The 14,778-nt window shown below is 36.4% G+C and overlaps 2 protein-coding genes across 2 annotated transcripts in view; one reads left to right on the top strand and one right to left on the bottom strand.

Moving 5' to 3' along the window:
• LOC106129976 (alpha-tocopherol transfer protein) overlaps positions 1–6,566 on the top strand; it is a 24,068-nt gene extending 17,502 nt beyond the window's left edge. The window contains exons 3-8 of the mRNA XM_013328708.2: positions 1,463–1,625; positions 2,264–2,322; positions 3,595–3,791; positions 4,227–4,337; positions 4,412–4,514; positions 5,064–6,566. Coding sequence (XP_013184162.1) covers positions 1,463–1,625; positions 2,264–2,322; positions 3,595–3,791; positions 4,227–4,337; positions 4,412–4,514; positions 5,064–5,215 — 785 coding nt within the window. The 3' untranslated portion in view covers positions 5,216–6,566. The remainder of the gene's footprint in view (positions 1–1,462; positions 1,626–2,263; positions 2,323–3,594; positions 3,792–4,226; positions 4,338–4,411; positions 4,515–5,063) is intronic.
• LOC132903188 (aldo-keto reductase AKR2E4-like) lies at positions 6,511–14,778 on the bottom strand. The gene is made up of 7 exons (XM_060950772.1): positions 14,622–14,778; positions 10,827–10,910; positions 9,694–9,864; positions 9,472–9,588; positions 8,937–9,104; positions 7,962–8,162; positions 6,511–7,290 (listed from the first exon to the last, which is right to left on the bottom strand). The coding sequence occupies exons 1-7, from the start codon at positions 14,667–14,669 to the stop codon at positions 7,102–7,104; spliced, it is 978 nt and encodes a 325-aa protein (XP_060806755.1). The 5' UTR covers positions 14,670–14,778; the 3' UTR covers positions 6,511–7,101.

Below are 14,778 nucleotides of genomic sequence, written 5' to 3'. Positions count from 1 at the left end.
TAGCACCATCTAGGTAGTGGCGAGGTACCTCCTTCTAAAACCTAATGCGGAAGGCCTCTTTGGTTAGCGTCTGACTGGCCACATGAGCGATATGTGTTGTTTTTTCTTTTTAAAAACATTATGTAAAAATCTCTTATGTCGGAATCTTCCGAATTTTTCTCCTCTCCGTTCGTTTAATTGATCTTCGACTGGAACTGTTATTTTATGAGTTTTCTTTAGTCGTTAGTCACTATACTACTTCCATTTGTGAAGTGAACATACAGACATTTGGTGTAATCAGTGTTATTCAAGGACTTTACAATATCCGGCCGGCAGAACTTAGAAGCCTCCCAGAGCCCTGGTCAGCCTCACTGCGAGGATTTCTCCTGCACGGTGGATGTTGGCGAGTACCTTTTAAACTGCCTAGTCATACGGTCGTCTAGCCTTGAATAATATCATATTTTTCCATTTCCTTTTTCCTATACTTTTTTTTCGGTTACGCTCCCCGCAGGATAGGCCCTATTTACACGGGCTATCCAGGAAAGGTTGGCTGTCTACACTGCAAGGGATATAGGCGTGATTATATGTATTTCTGAAATCAAGATACCTACTTATAAATTATTATATCCATAGAAATAAATAAACACAAAACTGATAGGCTACGTTCAGCTGTGTGACTTCTTGATAGAATTGAAATTCAAATGTCGAACTACGGCATCCATGAGAAAGAGATAGAATAGCCCTATTCTTTTATCTATTGGTACCAATAATCAAATTTTAAAAAACTTACTCACCCACGATTATACTTCTATAATTACTAAACGGGTTAATTTTTCCTTGATTATAGCATCGTTAAATTATGTTTTTTATAAATAAGCGAGAACAATAACATCTTTGCTTCCTTTGGAACGTTAATTGCGTAAAGTCATTTAAAATGGCTGCATGTGATAAACTTGTCCTATGATTTATTTATTTATAACATTTAGCGCCATCATGAAAGCAATAACATAATTTTAGCGGTCACTTTTTTCGCATAAATCATTTTGCCCTAATGTTCTTTGGCATGATGGCTTTGGTATTAGGTCAAATTGTTTGTTGACCCCAATAAACTAAAAAAATAGGCATAATTAAATTTTAGGTCTACGGGTATATTCCATTATGCGAAATGTGCTTAAAATAGAAAGATTTATTTTCAAAATTTTTAGAAAGAAGAAATTATTTTATCTATCTATCTTATTGACGTCACATCATTAAAAACTAATTATAACTACTACCGCTTCCAAAGTGAAGAAAGCGGCGGAACAAACAACACTGCACCATTTTCATCGGACGTCAATGTACAAATAAAGATCTCTTAAAACTACATCGTGGACGAATGCACATTGTCTACATTAAAAAACATCAATGAACGTAGAACTAATCTAATATTTATGCCATAAAACGGTATGCTATATTACATTATGTCTAATTTTTATTTCTGCAGAAGACCGACTCCTGTTGACTTTTCTACGAGGCAGTTCGTTCTCCTTAGAGAAATGTAAGCGGAAACTGGACATGTACTTTACCATGAGGGCCGCGTGTCCAGAATTCTTCACCAACCGAGACTGTACCTCGTCCAATCTATCTGGATTACTTGACGCCAAAGTGTAAGTTTCCATCATTTCAATACAATACAAAATTATATACATTCCTTACTTGATTTTAACCGCAGCTTCGCCCGCGTTAAATAAATGCCATCTGCTAAAAGCAGCAAATTAGATTTAAGGCCATCTAACAAAAAAGCGACGACATTTGCACCACCTACATACAATACATACATATGGTCACGTCTATATCCCTTGTGGGGTAGACAGAGCCAACAGTCTTGAAAAGACTGATTCATAATGCGTACACTACGTACTCTTTATGCCCTATGGCCGAAAATTACAACAATGTAAATTATAAAAATACTAGCAATAAGATTCCTCGAACATCATCGACTACGCCTTGGCCTTCTCTCAAGGTAAGTAACGCAAGTGATGATTATACAATGATGGGACATTAAGTGTTCAAGACCGTTTGGTTTAATTGTAATTGTTTGAGAATAAAGAATAGGACCACTCCATCTCTTTCCCATGGATGTCGTGAAAGACTAAGGGATTGGCTTATAAACTTGGGATTCTTCTTTTAGGTGATGGGACAGCAATTGTCACACACCTGTCACTATTTGAATCTCAATTCAGTATAAACAAACAATAAAAAGATGTAAGAAGCAAATAATTGTCGTTTTCTTTTATTTTTTCAGGCAAGGTCCGCCGTTGTATGGCTTGACTCCCAATGGACGTAGGGTTACAATTTGCAGAGGTAAGTTCACTTTGTGATTTTAAACTTTCGCATTGTATTATAAAATTTATATATAACACAGGTATTAAACGCGCAAATAACGTACATTTATTTTTTAATCTCGTAACGCAAACGTTTAATAGATTAATATTTAGAGAATATTCGTATTATTTCAAAAGGATATTTTCATAAATCAGTGGCATAAATTTAACAAATACAAACACACACACACACATACACATACATATAATCACGTCTATATCCCAAGCGGGGCAGACCGATCCAACAGATTTAAAAAGACTGAAAGGCCACGTTCAGTTGCCAGAGATTTAAATGTGTAATGACAAGTTGCTAACCTATCGTCTTAAAGAAGAATCCCTTAATCGCCTTTTGCGACATCCATGGGAAATATATGGAGTTGTCCCATTTTGAAGAACCACACGGCACAATTGATCTCATAAAACAGTGGCATAAAATTTATACCTGTAACATACTATTCTTATAATACTGAAATCATTCGACCGGACCACAGAAATCTGAATAACTGTTCAAATTAATGCCGCTCAAACCAACAACTGAATATTAAACTAAAAAGTATACTACATTTGCGTCAGGGCAATGTCCTGTTCCCTGTACTGTGCACATTGTAGCCGACACTGGTCAAACTGGTTGCACTGTGTAGATTACCTGCGAAACTCCATACCCACAACTTTAGGTGCATTTGCTATGTTCTTGTTAAAATTCATTGCTTTCTTTATAACCTCCAAACTTATAGTGCCCATCTGACACCGGTCGCTCAGCATCTTTAGTCCTGAACGTACGTATGTATGTGACGTGTAGTTCCCGTTTAGTAGTAGTTTAGTGTTTAGTTTGGTCATGTTTAGGCATAACATTATAAAGCATAAATATATTTTAACATAATAAAATTAAACTTAACCTAGGTATCCTAGTTTTTATTAACACGGTTTGAAGCTCCGTTCACTTCATTTTGTGTGCTGCATCAGAAGCTATAGATAATCCTCACCTAGTAAAATTTGGTAAACCTACTCCATCCCAAATACCAAGTTCATTTCCCTTAGTCACCTTTTACGACATCCATTGGTACGAAATGGAGTGGTTCAATTCTGAAGTGCCTGGAACCATACATACATACATACATACATAAAATCACGCCTCTTTCCCGGAGGGGTAGGCAGAGACTACCTCTTTCCACTTGCCACGATCTCTGCATACTTCGTTCCGGGAACCATATGGTAAATAAATAATTAAATATTTTTAATTAATCGCTTTCAGGTGTCCACCCCAACTTGGACGCCCAGCAAATTTCGGATTCTTTAAAACTCGCCCTTATGATCGGCGACATAAGGCTCAATGAAGAAATAGAGGGCGTAGCTGGCGACATCTACGTGCTTGACGCTGCTGTGCTGGGACCCAGTCTCCTGACCAAGCTGTCCCCGGCTACGGTGAAGAAATTCATGATATGTGTTCAGGTAGATATTTTTTAGACTACACACATATATATAAGAGGTATATATACGTGCCGTGTGGTTCCCGGCACCGATACAAAAAAGAATAGGACCACTCCATCTCTTTCCCACGGATGTCGTAAAAGGCGACTAAGGGATAGGCTTACAAACTTGGAATTCTGTTTTAGGCGATGGGCTAGCAACCTATCACTATTTGAATCTCAATTCTATCATTAAGCCAAATAGCTGAACGTGGTTATTCAGTCTTTTCAAGCCTGTTGGCTCTATCTACCCCGCAAGGGATATAGACGTGACCGTATGTATGTATGTATGTAAATTGATATTATAGCTGCGATGGAAATTACTGAAAATCATTTCCCGTGAATTTGCACGTATTTGCAGGTCATTTGTTAAGTATTATTAAAATTTATTTTAAAAGAGGCGTAATTTTTTTTTCAGGAAGCATACCCCGTGAAATTGAAGGAAGTACACATTGTTAACACATCACCGATTGTAGAGAGATTCATAAATTTTGTGAAGCCTTTCCTCAAAGAAAAGATTAGAAATAGGGTAAGTTTTCAAAAATATGCTTAGTAAACCTATCACTTTATATCTTTTTAATAATAAACTTATTTTGATTACAGATTTATATCCACAAGGACACAAAAGATTTATACAAATACATCCCACAAGACATTTTACCTGTGGAATATGGCGGTACATGCGGATCTATGGACGAACTTCATGGTGATTATATCTTTTTATTAAGTTTACCTTTTTCCCTTATACTAATTTTTTTTATAGTCCTTTCTTTAACTTCCTTTACACAGCAAAATGGAAATGGGCAAAAAAATTTTAGTATTTCATGCCAGCTAATAATTTGTAAATCTTTTTCCTTCTGATCTTAGTTCCACTTGCATCCCCACCTCTCTTGAGTAGGTAGGTCAGATTTTTCCACGCAGCAACTCCCTTCTGACCTCCGCAACTCTACCCAGCTGGATTATGGTTCAGTTGCCGGAATGAGAAGTTGTTTTACGATGTTCCCTCGCGGGATACAGTGCTCAAAAGTTAGTTTAAAAAAACTAACCTCCCAATTGCACCATCCGATATAAATTTTTGTCTAAAATAATATCAGTAAAATTTTCTTTACTTTTATGTCTCATAAATCTGAGGGCGTAGTAGTGTAACCTCCAAGTTGAGTAAAAATTGAGCTATGAAATAAAATCGGCATGAGCGTAACGCGTAGGTACATCTTTCTCACACAGTTAGTCATTTTTAATTTTTTTCTAATTTCAGAACAATGGAAAGCGAAATTAATCGAGTACCGTGATTGGTTCAACAGCCAGGAGTCTCTGAAAGCGAATGAGGCGCTCAGACCGGGCCGGCCGACGAATTACGACGAACTGTTCGGTATAGACGGCTCCTTCAGACAACTGGCCATCGACTGATTGACGCGTCTGTGATATTATAAGATAGGCCTTAATTATAGTACAATAAAAGAATAATTTAATTAAGATATAGAAAAATCCATACATAAGGATCCAATAACTGTTACATTATGGATTAAGTTTAGGCTGCGGTCGGATAGATAAATGCACTTGGCGAAATTAACTAAATATGATGCCCCTTCAATTTGTGTGAATAGCGAATAGTTCTGAAATGTCTCTCTTATGCAAATAATGTATCACGAAACTAAGAATGATATTGGATTGTATGATTTACAATTTTAGCATGCACACATAAAATTCTTCATTCTACGTAAATTATTCTGGTGTGAGACATCGTAATAACGTTTCTTTAATTGATTGATTTTATAAATGAGGCATTTGGCTCCGAATTTTGAAACAAGAACTAAATACCACATCCCTGAATCACACTCATTACCTACATATTATAAAGTGTCTCAATTTTGTCTGTCTCGAATGTGAGCGCTAATCTCGGGAAAGTTGTGGACGAATTTTGTTCTGAATCGAAATGCTGGAGTTTTATGAGGATTATTCATCTTTAAATGCTACCCGTGCGTAGCTGGAGTGGGTCACTAGTAATGTCGTATAGCGATTTATCTCCGCAATTTTAACAATACCAGAATACCGTAGTACTAAACCATTTTATCACGATTAGGTAGCTATAAACAAAAAACACTCATACAAAATTTTAAGAACATTGTGGTGTTGACTTGGCGTCTGCAGAATAGGTATAATATAAACTCGTTTTATGGTGCTGCATTATTAAAAGATCTATCGACTATCGCCAGATTAGTTTAGGTATTAGATTATGTATTAGAATAGATATGCTACATTTTGAAGCGAAAAATGCAAAAAAGATGCCTGACATTTATATTAAAACGTACCTAATCGAAATTGCTGAACTAATTTTACCCCTAGCTAGATAAAAATCTATAGATACTAATATAAAAAATGTGAAAGTGTAATTGTGTGTTTGTTTGTCTGTCGTTCACGTCAAAACCACTGAACCGATCTCCATGAAATAATGCATAGGTATCATCTACATGTAGTTTAGAGTACAAAGAACATAGGATATTTTACAAAAGCTAAATACAATACAGTTTTAATAAGGGGAAACGAATCACTGAAGCTATAGTTAATTAATCATATTTTTAAATGAATTTACAGCACCATCGTGTTATTTTTCTTAAAAATAGATATCGTTAAAAGGTTTTTATAAAGAAAAAAAAATACCTTAATTCATAGAACGAAATTTATTATTTTATATTTTTGCTGTTTCAAAGTTACGATTTTCCATGAAATTACAATCCTTATAAGAATTTTGTTCTAGGTGCTCTTATTAATTAAAAATGTAAAAGACAGTACTTGAAAATATTTAATTGTTTTTTTAATACCCTATTATTTTTTGACTATGTTCTCTTTTCCTCACTATAAAGCATGTCTCTATGTCACGTGACAGACTCTAGTTACGTTTCGCAATTTGCAATTTCGCACATTTTTCTTAAACAAATAATAATTGTACATAATATTATACAGGTTATCAATGATGAAACACAATTTACAAATATATATATTTAAAACAAATCCACGAGGACCTTATTAAATAGTAAAATACCCCTGAAATATAATTAAATGAAACCCTAGCCATCTTTACATGCATTTTATGCAGATAACGTTATGCTTGCTCAGTGTTTAAAATAACTGTCTGGGATATAACGTTGAAAACATGGCGGCGGTCGATCAGCTGATCTGAGTTTAGTCACGTACTTACGCCATTGCTGGGAAAACTGAATTATGAGCAACATCTATGGAAAAAAATATCAGAGTTAAACAAAAAAATGTAGTTGTAAAGATAAATGATAAACATTTTAATCAATATTAAAAGGGTAATGAGGATGGTCTTTCCAATAGCTGGTGTCAAAGATACGGCGGTTCTGGTTGAATTTGTTGATAGTTACGATCTCCTCGGGTGTCAGCTTAAAGTCAAACATGTCGATGTTTTGCTGCAAGCGTCTCTTGTTTGTCGATTTTGGGATCGGTATTGTTCCTCTGTCGATCTATGGAATAAAATTATGATCAGTCATCATCTATAAGCCTTTATCAAAGATAATTCTAATGAAAATATCAGTTCACGGGGTCAATGAGTGCCCGTTTAACGAATCTGATAATGATTTCAATTAGAAATTTTCGGGAATCACATGTACCTAAACATGATTCTGGAGCCAGGACCTGACCAGATCAGATCAGAGTATATGATACAAGGAATGGGGAAATGGTTATTCAATCATTCTTCATACTATTATTATGCCGTCTTCTTAAGAGAGTTAGCGGTCATCAAGGCCACCTGCACTCTCGAGATCGTTGCTCAGATCAAGGATGTGGTACTGATGCGGAACCATTGGCGGAGATCAGGAAGCCAAGATCTCCCTCTGCGGCTTGGTTTTCTCTTTCCTTTTATTTTAAACGATAGTTTGAAGCAGTCTGTACTCAATATCCAATCATACAGTGACAATAAAAAATTGATGGGCATATAGAAAGCTTTTTGGTATGCCAGATTGCTTCGCTATTTTTGACAGAGAGTATTTGCGTTTTATAAATCATCACTTAAGTTATTTTTAAGGTTGCGCAATGTCATGTTAAGGCTCTTATTGCCTATTGAATAGATAGAATATACTGTTACTAACTTTAATTTTGTTAATTTACAAGCTAAGAAATAACAGATGCTTACCAAATATCTCAGGACGACTTGACTAGTAGTTTTTCCATACTTTTGTCCTATAGCGACGAGCGTTGGATCGTCTATCCTAGGTGGAGGAGCGTCATCCACCTCTCTGGAGACGAGAAATCCGAAGGGACTGTACGCCATCACTGTGATACCCATATTCTGACAAAAGGCAATGAGACGTTCTTGGGTTAAAGCGGGATGGACCTAAAAGAAATGAGATGTAGTAATAATAAATTAATCTACTGCATAAAGTGGAAAGCAGACTCCAGACCCCGATGCATAGTGGCAAAGGGTGCATGCAACTGGGAACTTTTACAATGTTTTTGCTGAGAACAACAAGAATGAACATAACATAAAATCACGCCTTTTTCCCGGAGGGGTAGGCAGAGCCAAGATAAAGAATAAACCAGATCCCTGCATACTTTATTCGCTTCGTCCACATTCTATCATAACTCTCTTCATGCAAGCTCGGCGGTTACTTATGACCTGACCCCTTTGCCGGGACGTCCTTAATTTGATCAAGATAAGTTCGTCTAGGTCTTCCCACCCCGACCTTTCCGTCCACACTCTCCTTGTATATCTGCTTTGTTAACCTGCTTTCAATCATCCTCTTCACATGACTAAACCATCTTAACATTTTCTATTCCTGTTACTATATCTTCTTTCACATCGCAACATTCCCTTATCACGCTGTTTCTTATCCGGTCACTCAAATTCACACCGATCATACTCCTTAACGCTCTCATTTTCACCGCATTTAATGAAGAATGAATGAGAGTAATAAATAAATTATTAAATATTTGTCTCTTGTGCTCATTGTGTACAGCCTGTACGCAATGAGCAACTTTGCGAGGCTTTGTGGCTAAAAACAGATAAGGCCAACAAAAATAAAGATCTTTACGTTTTCATCAAAGATAGTTGGCAACACTGTCTCAAGAAAATTCATTTCATAACAGTTAATTTACATATAAAATCTACCTCAATTTCGTTAACAGCAGGCACAATTTCGCAGTTGTCTATAATTCTCTTGATTTGTTGGCTGTTGAAATTCGACACCCCGATGGATCGCGCCAAACCCAGTTTCTTCGCTTCTTGCATGCCAAGCCAGGTTTCTAAGTAGTCTATGTAATCGAACGACCCATCAGCCTGTAAGAATTGAAAGGGTCGAGAAGAAATAACGCTTTTTACGCAGATTTAAAAGCTGTATTGGTTTTTTTGGCAAACTTGTCACTACTTATGTATCTGAATTTCTATTCTATTCCTTCACTACGCCTTAGCTGAACGTGGCCTGCGTATCTTTGTGATATTAATAACTCTGTGTTTTGTCTTTTAATATGACAAATCGGAATAAGTAATTGTATGTTAATTAAACAAAGTCCTTAATTCCGTATTAGTATGTACGTTACTAAAAATATGATGATGAATAAGTGATGGTGCTCTCAAAATTTACCTCCAAAGATACATCGTAAAATGTTTGTCATTTTAACAGGACTGCTAGAGAAATACCAAATACCTTCTGTGACCCTGGGGTGTGGATGAGGTAGAGATCGACATAATCCAAGCCTAGCCTGCTCAGGGACTCGTTCAGAGCCGGCACCACTTGTTCACAAGCATGTTTGTCGTTCCATAGCTGAAATTTAAAAAGACGTCATGTAATTAATATGGATGAAGCGATATTTAGAAGTATTCAGGGATCGAGGCTTTTCAATACAGGTTTTATCTATTAAATATTCACCTTAGTGGTTATAAATAAGTCTTCTCTTCTCACAAGTCCTTTCCCGATGACGTCAGCAATTCCCTGGCCGATCTCCACCTCGTTGTTGTACAGAGCTGCCGTGTCAATATGCCTGTAGCCAACTTCAACCGCATCGTTTACGGTTTGGCGCATTTTGGCTCGATCCTCGTCCTAAAGTCATTTGATATTACACAGTTTAAGCTAGCTTCAAAGTGAGTTCGAGATTTATGTTTTGGTATTCTGAATCAACGATTGGAATTCAACTTTGGGCGATGAGCTAGTTACCTATCGCTATCGCAAACACAATAGTGGCCTTTCAGTCTTTGCGAGATTTCGTAAAGCATAAAGACGTGATTATTATGTAAGTACATAAATCAGCGATACTCTAGAGTATAGTTAGATACTAATCTAACTTAATATAAACATACAAGACCTACTTAGCGACATCGATCGCCCCAACATTGCAAAACGGTGATCTGACAACATGCTGTTAGTGTTCTACACATTTGGTCGGCGGGGCGACAAGCACGTGCGTGTTGCTAGTGTAGCTTCCTCCTATATCTCTATGTGGTACATACATACATACATATTATGGTCACGTATATATCCCTTGCGGGGTAGACAGAGCCAACAGTCTTGAAAAGACTAAATGGCCACGTTCAGCTATTTGGCTTAATGATAGAATTAAGATTCAAATAGTGACAGGTTGCTAGCCCATCGCCTAGAAAAGAATCCCAAGTTTGTAAGCCTATCCCTTAGTCGCCTTTTAGGACATCCATGGGAAAGAGATGGAGTGGTCCTATTCTTTTTTGTATTGGTGCCGGGAACTACACGGCACTTTGTTTTGATGCCGGGAACCACGCGGCACTTTGTATTGGTGCCGGTAACCACACGGCACTTTATGTGGTTGGTGCTATTAATGCGCTGATATCTCTTTAGATGATGATTCATGACAAAAGACCGCAGCATGGTGGGGAGACTGTAGACTCTTGGTTATGTCTCACAAAATTTCATGCTTTAGTATACCTAATTTGTCCACAATAAAAACTTGACTCTCTTTATACCTACTACTCCGCCACAAAGGCTGAAAACATCTGAAATTCAGAAAATTAAGGGAATTTATTTTTTCTTACTGAACCATATGTTCCTAAAGCAAGTATAGGAATCATGTTGCCATCGTTCAGTCGGATCTTCGGAGCCTCCCCCGCTTTTACTGCCTGGAAGAATAAGTATAGGTATATTTAATATTTACATATATTAAATTACTAAGGGATCTTGTTTTAGGCGATGGCGATATATGTATCGACTTATATAATCTGTGCGGAAAAGACATACTACATTTTTTTAAACAAGTACCGAAACAAGTTTCATCGAAGTGAAGTTAGACACACGACATGACGAACGCAAGTGTGGATAATGTAACACCTTAAGAAATAAACATTGATCATAATAAAACGACATAATTACTGTGCAATTATAATTTTGTACATACATCCTTCATTGTAATAAACGATATACTCAACATCGTGCTCATCTTTTCTTATACAGATCACATTTATATTTTTCTATGTATGTATACCTAACGAATAAATTTAAGAGCTTTTGAATTGATTTTATGATATTTTAATTAGCTTCAGAAATAACATAGACTACTTTGTATTTATCTTGTGATTTGTCAACTACATAAATTAGTATTCAGTGTCAAAACTTAAGAAATCAGTAACTACTACGACATTTTGTAAATATTTTGTACCTATATGTAGGTAGTGCAGAAATAAATAAGTATATACCATTTATGCTTATAACGTTATTGAATGTACATACAGAGACTCCAGTGTATATAAGATTGCCAACGTTTTTCAATTTCGTTATAAGAAACCGAAGATTGTGATCAGTTTATAAAATAATTGCATTGGAATTAATTGGATCCACTTTGTCTCATCTTAAGGCCATGAAATAATAATAAGGAAGAACGGCTTTATTATATACGATTCAAAATAAGAATACCTAACTTGATTAACGTATGATGTAGGTATGCATATATACATACATACATACATAAAATCACGCCTCTTTCCCGGAGGGGTAGGCAGAGACTACCTCTTTCCACTTGCCACGATCTCTGCATACTTCTTTCGCTTCGTCCACATTCATAACTCTCTTCATACAAGCTCGGCGGTTTCGGGTACTTTTGACCTGACCCTTTACCAGGACGTCCTTAATTTGATCAAGATACGTTCGTCTAGGTCTTCCCACTCCGACCTTTCCCTCCACACTCTCCTTGTATATCTGCTTAGTCAACCTGCTTTCATTCATCCTCTCCACATGACCGAACCATCTTAACATACCCTTTTCTATTCCTGTAACTACATCTTCTTTCACATCACAACATTCCCTTATCACGCTATTCCTTATCCTGTCACTCAATTTCACACCCATCATACTCCTTAACGCTCTCATTTCCACTGCATTTATTCTGCTTTCATGCTTCTTTTGCCATACCCAACTTTCACTCCCATACATTAATGTCGGGACCAACACGCCCCTGTGCACAGCCAGTCGAGCCTTTTTGGATAGTTTCTGACTGCTCATAAAGGCATGCAAAGCTCCATTCACCATGTTCCCCGCGTTCACTCTCCTTTCAATATCACTATCATACTTGCCATCTGATGTAAACTTTGATCCTAGATATACAAACATTATGCATACATTTGTATTTTATCCAAAAAATACTTATTACTAGGTAAAAGGACACTAAAGAGATTTTGTAGGGTGGCAAAATAAGCTTTTAGAGAGCAAACGCGAGAGCAGCGCCTTCCTCTCGTGATTGGGAGACGATAATCAGGAAGTTGGGAACGCCGTGGATGGTGGTGGGTCAGTATTGACGATGGCACATGGCTACGCATCAGCAGCCTTAGAATATATTTAAATTACAACTTAAATAACTATAACAACTAAAAGAACACTAAAGAGATTTTGTAGGGAGTCAAGAAAGGGTGCGCTGTTGCGGTGGTGAGATAGTATCCCAACTATTATATGTATATTCCCACAGGATATAAATTCCAACTATATAATAAAAATGTTTTTATGCACATTTGCAATAGGCTATTTGACAAAGTTCTAAAAACTATCTTAGGGTATTTATTTGTTTATAAGGAGCCCTACAAAAATACTTTTCTGCCTTTATTACAGCTATTTTATTAAAAAATCGAAAAAGAAAATGAAATATTCAAATATGCCGCCAAAACGCGACTTTTAGCAATATGGCGGCCATGGCATGCAGTGACGTAAATTTCGTGTAAATATCATACAAAGCTTGTTGGTGTTTCAAAAAGTTTTGATTTTCTCTTGTTTTATTTAACTTGTGCCACGTCATAAGTGTGAAAATTATTAAAATGAGTTCCTATAAATGTTATGCAGTGCCTCAATGCACTAATACAACAATTAAATCTCCTACGAAACTGTTTTTTTCTATGAATATATCTTGAATATTCGCAAGAAGTGGTTTCCGATCATGATCTAAGATCAGTGGTTACCAAGATATACTTACATTGATGTTTTCACATTCCTCAGTTCGGCAGCATAGAAATCTGGATTGGCTGAAGAAGACAATCCAGATTTCTTCTTCCAACCATTAAGTATTGCGTCCACTTTTTGTAGGTTTCGACTGTCAGCTTTCGCGGAATTGGTTTCCATTATTAAATACCTATGTTATCTGAGTAATCCTGAGCGATCAAACACTTATAAAATCTTGAAAAATAATAGCGAACACTAAAGAACGGTACGATTCACAGTCTGTTTATGGATAATTGACGTCATAATAGAAATAGCCAATCACGTTCGTTTTTAGTCACGTGACAGCTGCATATAAAAACCTAATTTTCTGAGACGGATTTTGTTTAAATAATGCAATATTTTTATCTTGCGTTATTACAAATCGCTCCAAAAAAATAATATCAAGACTGATGACATAAAAGAAATGTATATTTTTAATACAGTCAAATAGCCTATTGAATTTTCGATTAGTACCTAACATTCATTTTTATGAACTACTAATTTATTCCAATAAATAAATGTCAAAATGTAAATAATGAAACATGATTAAACGAGTTATACGGACTTGTTAATAATCTCAGATGTGGCATGGTTCCGGAATTTTGGTAAAGAGGCAACATACAGGAAATTACCAGACTCATTTTTTCACACATTCTGCCAGTGCCAGCTGCCGCCATGTTCCGGTAGAGGAGAAAGAAAATAATATGTACCATCTGCTGTTTCTTTTCTCGCATAGATATTGAACAATCAATAAAAATATTCTAAGTTTAATATTGTGAAGTTGACGTTGTTGAAAAAAATGCTGCAGTGCAGTTTGTTACCGCTTCTTCTGCACTGACGCCTTGGAAGCGACAGTAAACTTAGTTTTTAAGTAATTTATTTGACGTCAACCAATGTTGTTAAACCATACGTTTTGACAATTATTAAGCGATATATAGTAGGTATCCTATAGTAATGAATAAAAATTTTGAATTTTTAATATTTTTGAAAATGCTTATTAGGTGCACCTGAAATTTTTTAGGCCAGTGCACCATACCGATTCCACTACCGATGCTCCTCAATACCACCTTCCAATTATTACGAGTAAGTATTATTCAAAAGGGAGAGTGCACTGATCTCGCATTGGCTCCCTCCAACAGCTCACCCTCAGCTCACTTCTCTATACTTAGCCAAGCCTTGTTTGTCTACCCCGTAAGGGAATGGCAAATAATATTTTTAGCTGGCCCAGTCAAGACATCTGAATATTCTTCTTGTAGGTGATGAGGAAAACGGGAAACTGGCACTATTTGAATCTTAATTACACCAGTGATCCATACTCTGTCTACCACACGAGATTTAGTACTAAATATATGTATGTAAAAAGTTACACTTACATCAAAAGCCGCGAATAGGCATAAAGTGAATGTAAAACGAGACATCATCTTCACTCAACCGATGCCTGATTCAAACTGATCATTAGACTTGTAAAACTTGAAAAGCTGGTCGTTAATAGCGTCACTATTTTTAAGACGACTCACATTGAAGAGCTTG

The sequence above is a fragment of the Amyelois transitella genome, chromosome 22 (assembly GCF_032362555.1).
Source record: "Amyelois transitella isolate CPQ chromosome 22, ilAmyTran1.1, whole genome shotgun sequence".
NCBI lineage: Eukaryota > Metazoa > Arthropoda > Insecta > Lepidoptera > Pyralidae > Amyelois > Amyelois transitella.
Note: the sequence above shows the minus strand (reverse complement) of the source record. Positions and strands in the feature narration are given on the sequence as shown.

Excerpts from the sequence above, each read along its gene's own strand:
- LOC132903188 (XM_060950772.1), bottom strand. The coding sequence starts at position 14,669 with ATGATGTCTCGTTTTACATTCACTTTATGCCTATTCGCGGCTTTTGAT. Across the intron at positions 9,589-9,693 it reads ACTTATTTATAACCACTAAG|CTATGGAACGACAAACATGC; the intron begins GTGAATATTTAA and ends TTTAAATTTCAG. Across the intron at positions 9,105-9,471 it reads ACACCCCAGGGTCACAGAAG|GCTGATGGGTCGTTCGATTA; the intron begins GTATTTGGTATT and ends CAATTCTTACAG.